The sequence below is a fragment of the Centropristis striata genome, chromosome 9, assembly GCF_030273125.1.
Source record: "Centropristis striata isolate RG_2023a ecotype Rhode Island chromosome 9, C.striata_1.0, whole genome shotgun sequence".
Taxonomy (NCBI): domain Eukaryota; kingdom Metazoa; phylum Chordata; class Actinopteri; order Perciformes; family Serranidae; genus Centropristis; species Centropristis striata.
Genome location: NC_081525.1, coordinates 20,473,937 through 20,484,941, shown reverse-complemented (window position 1 = coordinate 20,484,941; position 11,005 = coordinate 20,473,937). Strand labels below are relative to the sequence as shown.

The 11,005-nt window shown below is 35.8% G+C and overlaps 1 protein-coding gene across 1 annotated transcript; it reads right to left on the bottom strand.

Moving 5' to 3' along the window:
* Positions 1–1,571: 1,571 nt before the first annotated feature.
* kng1 (kininogen 1) lies at positions 1,572–9,347 on the bottom strand. Its single transcript, XM_059342064.1, has 10 exons — positions 9,303–9,347; positions 9,022–9,161; positions 8,701–8,800; positions 7,240–7,383; positions 6,342–6,458; positions 6,061–6,136; positions 4,031–4,200; positions 3,829–3,939; positions 3,626–3,724; positions 1,572–2,289 (listed from the first exon to the last, which is right to left on the bottom strand). Exons 1-10 carry the CDS (start codon positions 9,330–9,332, stop codon positions 1,960–1,962), a joined length of 1,317 nt encoding a protein of 438 aa, XP_059198047.1. The 5' UTR covers positions 9,333–9,347; the 3' UTR covers positions 1,572–1,959.
* Between the last annotated feature and the right edge of the window lie 1,658 nt (positions 9,348–11,005).

The window sequence follows — 11,005 nt, the reverse complement described above, 5'->3', positions numbered from 1 at the left end:
GGAAATAGGAATTTCCAGGAATCTGGAGGACTGAATCCTACAGAAACGCTGAGAGGCAAATTAGAGAAAAAGATTCTGGTGTTCCTTTTTTAAAGTCTGGTCTAAAATGTTTTCCATATGTGGAAAAAAAAGTTTTTTAAAGGATAGTCTTTCTGAGTTCCCTCATTTTTTGGGCTGTAAAAACAGGTTAAATATTTTTTGTCAAAATAATTTTCCTTGTTTGTTCAGTGAGTTGATTGTTTTGAACTCACCTCAAAGAAAACATGAGTGCTTTCATTCATGTGCGAGTGGCACACTTCAGCCTCTTGTGGTCGAAATGAGTATTACAACAACAAATACTTTGACTTTGTTCTGAAGTCATTCATATAGGATGGAAAACAACTGAGATCAGACCTAAGCTGCAGATTTAATTTGAACTACACATTTGCATGCACATTAGGGCTGGGTGATCAATTAATCTTAACGATCAATTAATCGATTAATCGCTATGTTTTTACACATACTCCAGTGTGTGTAATAGCATGCATACATGGCCAAATTAAAAGGTATATAGACAGTACTATGCAACGCTTTTATTTTTGAAAGAATGGAAAGAGACTTCCTCTTCCTGATCCTAAAACAACTCAAGTGAGATTTAAACTGTAAAGATAACGTCAAGGAGTTCAATGTTTTATGTTTTAGACCAAGAAAGAGGCATGAGGTTAGTTTTCACAGTAATCTTGCACATTTAAGCGTGTTTTGGATCAAATTAAAGCTAGTAATTCATGCTTGCACGGTTTGATACAGTAAGCTAGTTTTGCTCAAATTAATACTAGTAATTAGTGTGTTTTATAATTGTTATTGCAACTTTCAGTTTACAAACTGTAGCTTTATCCAACTTAATTTTCAGCTCATTGGCTTATTCACGTATAGCCGCAGAACTGAACGCTCGGCCGTGTTTCAGTTCAGTGAGTTAATACACAGATTGATTAAAAATGATATGTGATCGACCAAATTATTCACGACCATTAATCGATGGTTGTGCACGTCACCAGAAATTAACGCTACATGTCCGCAAGATGCAATACACACAAGACCAGTAGGGGCAGCACTCGCAATTTTCACAACATGCTTGATTTAAGGGCCTTATATGCCATCTACAATAGCCCTGCTGTTACAATGTAGAAACCTCCTGGAGTGTTGCGATGTTTGTTATTTACATTCTTCAAATCTGTCGGTTCTATACCTACAGAACGACCTGGCCCTCTAGTGGCATCCTCCAGTAACAGGCATTATACAAAGACGTAAAGATGCATTTAAACAATTCGCTGTCACAACACAGCTGGTTGTGTATGCAAGTGATTTGTGGTTCCCCCGGATTTGTGTTTCCCTCTTCCTGGCTTTTGTTGAATCTGTTTATTCCTTTTTAAAGAACAACATTAAAACATTTGGGTGTGTGAATATGGCTTTGTTAATGATAGTCATGGGACACAGTCAGTATCTTGTGATCCAACAGCTGAATATTGTTTGTGAGTGCACGAAATGTTTACAGAAATGATTAGCTGCATTTATATTCACAAATGAAACCAGCACACAGAACAAATTTTTATTTTATATTTCTCTTGAGTCACAGATTTCCAATACACTTTTTTTTCTCACATCTCTACTGAACACTAAGGGCACTCATTTCTGTGATTTACTCAAAGGAAAATGACACCGGTTTTCCTCCAGCAATTTATATCAACAGTCTATAGCTCATTTCATTTCAGTCTTTTTCCCAGTGCTTTCTGAGGAGTTACAGTGTTGTTTCCTCCTTTTTCACCTAAACTGGTTATCTTATTAACTTAACTCTTGTGCTTCTATAATTATAAATCAGCATAACATCCCTGCCTGAATCTGTTCAATGTAACCCAGTATAACTAGTCTTCAAATAAAAGAGAGATTATTTTGAAAATAAATGTGTTCTTCTTGATGATGAATTTATCCCAGCAGGTCTTTATCACTGAAGCCCCCCTCTACTGGGGGTGGTGGGGAGGCCTCCTCTTTGGCAGCCATTGTCGGAGCTGCTGGCAACGGATTGAAAGGTTTCCAGGGTTTGGACGGGCAGTGGAAGGGGCTGTCGTTCGCAGCCTCAGGGAGGGTGGACGGTTTGGAGGCTTTGGTGTCCTCCTCAGAAGATTCTTCTTTGGCTGATGCCTTAGTGGGGGACCCTGAGGTTGTAGATGGAGCTGGGGCGGGGGACGAGGGGCGAACACTGTACAGAAAGTTCCTGAGAGGAGACCAGCCGGGAGGACGGCGCCTGGTGAACATCTGAAAAAAAGAAAATGGTAAGAATTTTTGATTTTTAGATTTTACTGCTTTCCGGGATTGGCAGTCAAAAGGGAAAAATGTGTTTCTTTAACACGTGAAATTGTTCTAACATAACAGTTTGTAACAATTTTATTAGAATCTTTTATTAGAATATAGTTAAGATTTCCAAAACTCAAAACATACACATCTATTTTTGGTACATAATATTTTAGCTGTTAATACATTCATAGAACAGCCCAACCGATAAGGGACCGAAACTTTCAGGCTGCTTTCTTAAACAAATAACTTTAATATTAAAACATATTTTTAGATTGTCATACATTATGAATATAAGGTATTACATTGTCATTGAGAAAATATTAAATAAAAATATAATAAATAGTGACATAAAACCATGTGTTTATTTATAAATTAAAAATGGCAAATAATAATTATATATAAATATCAGCATAATATGTGTACCACAGTGTCAGTCAATTGCTGGCCATTTAAATAAAGAATATGTAAAAATAAAATAAATAAATAACACCATTTCAATATCAGCCCAACATTGTTTTCTGAATTAAATTTTTGTGTAAAAAGGTTTTCATATCCGCGCAAATACACTTTGATACGAGTAGACACCAACATGACTGTGATTGGCCAATATAGAATCAGGTTCCAGCTCATACTTCATAATAATTTACTACATTCTGTGTTCTTAGTCAGAACTGATCTTTAATCATGTTTTATTTTGTTTGGAACATAAAAAGAGTTCATTTGCAAAAAAAGATAAAAGCCATTCTTAAAATGAATAAACTAACACCAGTTAACAATAATAATTGTTATTATCATTATCATTATTATTATTATTATTATTATTAATAACATTATTATGAAAAAATGTATGTATTTACACTTTATATAATTTATATAAATATATTATTATTTATTATTATTATTATAAATAATATATTTATATAGATTATATATAGAATCTATATAAATATATTATGATTAATTATTATCAATACTAATGATAATAATAGATTTAGTATTTTTTCTTTTGAGATATGTTGTCGAAACAAACCAACACTAGATTGATTATTCCCTGGACTGTAACAATAAAAATTATATAGTAAATAATAAATCAAAATGGAGAAATTTGTTTTTTTGCAAAGAAGACTGAATGCCTACACTTCACTTTCAATGTATAACTATCTAGCATTTTAGCACATTTAGGTAATTGTAAAATAATATTTAAATTAATTGCAAAGAAGCATCAGAGTTTAGGGTAACATTAGTGGCTGTCATGCACTCTTACAGATTTTACAATTTTGTGAAAAGTGGGTCTCACCATGGGGGGCAGTGCACCTGGTTCACACTCCATCTGAACCTGTGGGACCTCTAACCTCCACGGTGCAACATCCACGGTTGAGTTACAGTTGGCAAACTCCTGGAAACAAACACAGAAAGAGAGATGTATCAGGGCAAATTATCATGGAAAAGATCACATAATGTCCGCAGGAAAATTTGTTTTTGTTTAAAAAATTTTTTTACCACATTCTGATCATCGGGGACACACAACTCGTTGAGGTCTTTGTGTTCAGCCTTGGCGCAGGTGGTCTTCCTCATATCAAACCTCACATTGAACCTGAAACCTGCAACAACCTGCAGAGGAACACAAAGAGGTTACTGTAGGGAGAAAGAAACTACACACAATCCTCCCATTTCCTCTCTCCTCATATCACCCGGTCTCTACCTGTCTGGTGGCGTGGCCGATATTGTGCAGAGTGAACAGGTGAGTGGAGTCGGACATGGAGTTATACTTGGAGAGTGAGACGGTCATAGGGACCCTAAGCTCCTCTGAGTTCTCCTCAATCTCCTCGGGGCAGCCTAAACAGGGAGCTTTCTCTGGAACGATGTGATCGCCTGGAGAGAGTTACAGGCAATATTAACTACGCATTTAAGAAAACATTGGCCCTCATTCCCAATAATAACTGTAGCTTTGCTGTTAGGATACTGATTAGCATGTATTTATAAAGTGCTTCCCATTAAGACATTTAAAAAAAAAAAGCATAATAAACAGATACAAATAGCACTTAGCATTAAAATAAACAAGAAAACAAGAAAATTAATTAAGTTAAAATCAGCACAATTAAATGAATAATACACAACTGTTATTTCATCAACAACACCCATCCCCACCGATGCAGTCAAGTTAAAAAACAAAATATTTTATCAAAGCTGACCCCTAAAAAGTTGAGAAACATTTTGGAAGCTGAATTGAAAAAAAAACATAGAATCTATTTACTTTAGGCTGACTGTGGGCTGATTCGGCAAACAGATTAAAGTCTAGACTCTCACTGCCTTTTATGGTGTAATAAGTTAAAACTGGGCTCTCTCTATCAGCACGTAGTGTTGATATATTACACAATCAGCCCCTCTCTTCATGCCCTGCGCCCACCACTGTACATTTTCCTCAATGAATCATTGTTGTCTTAATGACAAATATGCTCCCTGATAAAAGAGTCACCGTGGCGTTATCAGCACACCAGAGATTCCTGCTGGAGGAAAACTCTCCATACATGATCGTACTATACTTGGAAGATCTGAAAAACTGAATATTACTGGTTTCTCATTACAAGCGATAAGATTTGAAGAGCCAGTTCCCCTGGTGGAGGAGTAATACGTTTTAATGAGCCATTGGGTCTGCGGGTTATAGCTTAAATTAGGTCCCAAGTCGACAAAGTTACTTAAAATAATCCCACTCATTGAGAGCTTTTTAAAAGACTCTGCCCTTTAAATTATGTTCAAGTTTATGGCAAAGAAAAATGACTTTTTCCTCTAGTTCATTCACACTACAGGAAACATGAGACAGCAAAATGCTCAATCTTGTATTCAGACTTTTTGTACTTTTGGTTACATTTATAGGGAAAGTTTTAAACTTTAGTTAATATGTTATTTTGCTTTCTTGTCAAGAGTTAGAAAAGAAGATTGAAAATTCTCACGTGTCTACGGCAAATATGAAACTACAGCCTGCAGGCGGTGCGGTTAGCTTATTTTAGCATAGCTTAGCTTAGCATAGCTTAGCATAAAGACTGCAAAAAAGAGGAAGCAGGTAGACTAGCTGGCTCTGTCCAAAAACTTAGCTCAAGCTTAACATGTTTAATCTCCTCACAACCTCGTGGTTTTCCTGGATGAGATGCCAACACTTTGGCAGAAGTGGGACCAAGTTGTTGTTTAGCAGGTCAAAAGTAAGTCTTTGCACCCAAGTCTTAATTCATGACTGACAAATCATAAACTTTGAGTTTTGAGTCCTGTTTAGTTTTGAATAATTTAGAATTTGATCTTCACCAAATGTAATGCCATTTTAATGATATAGTAATAATATAGGACATTTATAAAACTCATGAATACTTTTTAACATTTCTATTGAGCAGTTATCATAAATTAGGTATTTAGGTTAGTTATTTTCAAGTCAAAAGTGAAGCTATGAGTCATTGGTGTTAAGGTCCAAGCTGAGTTACAAGTCTCTTTTTTTTTTTTTGATTGAGTCACCAAGTCATAGGAATGGGTTCCCAAGACTGTTTGTGTGAGCTGCAGCCTGTATGGACATTTTAATAGCCTCCAGCTTCATGTATATTCATCATTCATGGTGTCAATCTAATATCCCTAAATGTTGAACTATTTATTTTTGTAAAAATGTTTCAATTAACTAATTCTGCTGGCTGTACCTGTATCATAACTGTTAAAAACAATGATCTGATATTAGATTTATTTTTCACTCACCGAGCACGCAGTCCACCTGTTTAGTGTCTGCTTCAGTCTCTGTCATATAAACTGTGGCATTGCATGGAATCGGTTCCTGCAGGAAAATCGGGATAAATAGTGTCAGGGTTATGATTTTATTGTGTAAAACGCAGTATAATCCAAACATTAACTTCCAGCCATAAGCATTACTATGTCTCCCAGTGTTTTGAGTACATCTGCTTGTTATAACTTTCTTTTCTCCACAGACTTGAATGGTAAACAGTTTTTGAGTCACCACTGAGGAGAACATGAATCATCACCTTGCGTCCATAGGGCAGATACTCGCAGTCTGTCCAGGGTTTGTTGCTCCCAGCTGGACAGTCACTCCTCCTGCTGGTGAACTGCAGTGAGTACACCGAGTCTGAGCCGTTCTCTGACTGTAGACACACAAACACACGCACAAACATAATCAGTGTGTATCAGAGATCAAAGTGTATATGTTTTCCTTAAATTTCCTGGTAATCATCCCACAGCTTTTGTTCCTCTTGTTTCATCACAGTCCGGTTTCAGCGCTGAAATGTAACCTTTTTTAAATGGATATAAAAAACCTTAAGTTCTGTTTAAATCAAAAATATTTAACACAAGAGGAAGAATTTAGAAAAAATAAATGTTCAATTACTTATAGAAGAAGTCTTTTTTAAGTATCGGCGCACTATATCAATCAACTTTATTCTTTGTTTCAGATGGAAATATTGTATTCTTTTACACTGTGCATTACATTTGTCTGCCATTATTAAGACTTTAAAAACAAAACATAAAACAAGCTTGGAAAATTGTCTGCATTTTTTTTTTTCATAAGCAGTATTAAACAGTCAATAATGAGAGTTTCATTTTGCACATTTAACCCCTATTAATGTTTGATTTGTAGATACATGAGTCTCTTTGAATGACAATCCATTACTAACTTACTACAGTGAAAACATGCACTGTGTATTTTTATTTCCCACTTTTACATGTATGACAGTGGGTGTGTAGGAGAAGCTAAAACAGCAACAAAAGTGGATCAATGAAAAAATATTATGCAACACTGTAAAAGTAGCCATTCCTAGTATTTAAAATACTCTTGAACTCTCCACACTTTTACATATGATAGGATTATGAGTATGCAGTATTGATGGGTCTATACAGAAAGCAACATCCTGTTTCCAGTCACTGTACCTTGCTGGCTGATAGTATCTGAAAGAGGGCCAGCTCTTGTCCGCTGCTCAGCCTCTCGTTAAACTTGGTCACAGCGCTGTTCACAGCCCTCTCCACAGACGGGTCGTCACAGAAGATCAGGACGCCGGGCTGGACGTCCAATGACTCCGGGGGGCGGGGGGAATAAAACAGGAGAAAATGTATTTCGGCTGCTAATTTTTTCTTTTACATTTTCAGAACTTTTAATTAAAGGGAAAACTCCATGACCACTAACAACCTGAATACTTCCATCTTCTGTTAGTTTATACTTCTTTAGTGTTCTTTATTTGATTAAAAATCATAGGAAAAGTAAATAAAAATAAAATATCTGTGCAGGTAGGGACGAAAACCAAATATGGGTTTATCTAAAAACCTCACCTAAAAGAGATTAAAATATATACACACACATGTAGGTATACAAATAAATAAATAAATAAATAAAGGGATTCAATTTTACAAAACATATTATCATCTTATGTAATATGACCCTTTGACGTAGATTAAACTGTAAAGTACACACGGTAGTTAACTACAACATTAAAATACATCGTACATGTTAATGCATTAGTCACATAAATCTGGTAATATATAATTTAGGCAATTTTGCTACATAATGACTACTTTTACTTTAAACTTACTTTCACTTTTTTAGGTTGTTTTTTTTTAGGTTCAAATGCTGGAATAACAACTTTTTCTGCAGGATTTTCCACCACTAAGTCAGGCTTTCACCATTGCAATAAACATTCACGCTTATATGTGTTTGTATAACAGTCAACAGTCAGGATAATCTCCCTCTGAAATGAACTGTAATTGGCAAAAGTCTCTCAGAGACTTTAGAATTTTTGTCCAATGATGCCAAGTACAATTCTGAGAATTCTAAGAAAATTTACTTTACGCATGTTATGCTACTTTATTCTCCACATTTCAAAAGGAAAATAGGAGGAAAATATTGAGCTTTTTACTCAGCTACATTTATGTGACAGCTACAGTTACTGGTTACTCTTAAATTAGTTAAGCAGCACTGCTTAAGTTATCCCAATTCCCAGAAGCTATTACATTCAAAGCTGCTTACATAATGCATTAATCATAATACTAATTATAATTATAATATTCAATTTGATAAAATAACCTGACAGTGGGTTATTTCATTACAATACATTCATTACAATTTTGATACTTAAACTGCATTTTACTGGTAATTCTGATCTTTTACTTTTACTTTTACTTTTAAAGTAAAGTTCTGAATGCATGACTTTTACTTGTGCCTTTTTTGGTGGTATTACTACTTTTACTCAAGTAAAAGACAAACCCTTCTTGAATAGTACTTTCCACAACTCCTATAGCTCTTAGCAGCCTAATAGTTAATCTATCTCACATTGTAAGATGAATTTTAATGACAGAAAGTCAGTTCCAGGTTATGAAGTTTGATTTATTTTGTCTTACCTGCACAAAAACTGAGCTGTGGAGGCACAGCAAGCCCAGCACACACACCCCCACTTCGCTCCTCATCGTCTGATCCTGCTGGATGTTTGGCTTTGCTCTGCTGCATGCGACATAATAGTAAATGTCAAATTTGTTGGTGAAAACTTTCAGCCACAGTTTATCAGTGTAATAGAAGTGTATTTCATATCCAAATGACCTCTTGACCCCTGACAATGTTAGTAGCAAATGTCTGATTTGTAGCTAAAAAATATATATATATATATTTTTTTAATTAAGCTTTCACATCTTCTTAACAGAAAGACTAAGTGATACAGTACTTACAGTTTCTGAAGGTGGAGGCCTGCTGTCGATCCTGCCGAGCTTAATGAGGAAAAACTTGACTCCTCTCCACACAGGGATGGACGGCTGAGTGAAGTTCTCCTGAAACTGTGGGTGGGAATCCTGAGAAAGATGATGACACACTGATAGACACATTCACAGGGGACAGGAGGGCACAGAGGACACACACACACACACACACACACACACACACACACACACACATTTGCTAAAAACCCTCAGTCTGTTAAAGTAAATGTTTGCTCTTTTGTTTGCCCTCCTACCTGTCGAGTCAACACAACAGTCAATATCATAGAGAGAGCAGAGCATGTAAGGAGATTTACTAACTTCCCTCCTTAGTGACTTTGAGAGAGGAAACACTCTCCTACTTCAACACAAATACTTACAAATGAAACCACACTAAATAGAGTGTATGGCAGCAAAGAAATCCCTCACTGTACGTGTTTTTGGGCCACTGTGTGTGTGTTTGCTGTGTGTGTGTTTTGTGTGTTTTAACTGGTACTTTGTCCCTGCCGACCTTTAGCCTACACCTCTCTGATTTCCTCACTGCTGCTCTGTGAAATGAGGTGAAATGTGCTCAAATCTTACACTCCATGTAGATGTTTCATACAGACATTGTGTTTGCTTTGTCTGAGTGCAGTTACTGTATAGGATTACATCAAGTTCATCGAGTACAACAAGGTCAACTGGTGACAGCACCTTCCATGTTTGCCTGATCATCAGATCTGTTGAGCTTAAGAAACAATTTGAGCTCCTTTAGGCCAAAACAGCTCTGAAGTGGATACAAGGAAAGCTTTATATTTGAAAATGTTTTGTTTCTGTAAAAATCCAGAGAAGAGCAGATTTATAAAGACATAATTCTGCCCTCTAGTGGTTACACATGAACCAAGTGATACTGTGCTATCAAACCCCACAGCTATCTATCTATCTATCTATCTATCTATCTATCTATCTATCTATCTATCTATCTATCTATCTATCTATCTATCTATCTATCTATCTATCTATCTATCTATCTATCTATCTATCTATCTATCTATCTATCTATCTATCTATCTATCTGTGTTGCAACCAACAAAGGTATTCATCTGGGTTTTTTCCTCTTTTCTTCATCTTTTTAAAAAAAATGATTTTACTTTCAAAAGGATTACAATGTATTACTTTACCTCTAAAACATTGTTTTTATTGATGGAGACTTTTCGGCATTTCTCAACTGTTTTTCAACTGAGCTTACAAATACCATTCCTTTAATTTAACTTGATATGGTACTGAATCATGTTTTTCTCAGTTCAAACACCATGCCATGCCAAAGGACCCCCTTATAGCATTAGCCTCTAGCAGGGACCCCCTGTTGCAATTTATTTTTAAATAACGTGCACATTATGATGACAAATATCAAAAATCAAACATACAGCTTCTAAATATATTTTTGTTATTTTGTATCAGTAATTAATAATCAGTTCTTCTTCTGTTTAAAAAATCCTGGTTATTTCTGTCCTAATATTCATCAGTAATATTAGTTTATATTATCTATTCATTGCATTGAGTGTCTTTGGTTTTTAAAGACATATATTAAAAAAATATATCAAACTTTCTGCCAACCCCCTGGCACCAACTTTGAAAAACAGTGCCCTATAGGATACTAGATCACATTTTCTCCAATGAAAGGTCACCCAAAAGTGCAACTCATTGCGCTTTCTCCATGTAAAGGCACCAATAGTGCACTAATAGTCATCACTAGAAAGGTATGTTTTTTCCATTTAAGGGCTCCCAAGAGGGCCCTTTTTCACATTTTCTTCACTGGAAGGGCACCGTAGAGCACGCTTCATCTTGTTTTCTCTACTATAGGGGCCAAGGAAGCACCTTTGCTATATATGGGGGCACCAATAGGGGCAGACACCCCCCTCAGCCCCCTCCCTGAGTCCACCATGCAAAGCTGGCTACAGGCAAGACATCGAACAACTTA

Bases quoted from the DNA above. Each gene is read 5' to 3' on its own strand.
- kng1 (XM_059342064.1), bottom strand. From the start codon at position 9,332: ATGATATTGACTGTTGTGTTGACTCGACAG. The intron at 9,162-9,302 runs GTAGGAGGGCAA...TGTGTCTATCAG, and splicing joins CTGTTGTGTTGACTCGACAG to TGTGTCATCATCTTTCTCAG. The intron at 3,725-3,828 runs GTAAAAAAATTT...GTTTGTTTCCAG, and splicing joins TCCCCGATGATCAGAATGTG to GAGTTTGCCAACTGTAACTC.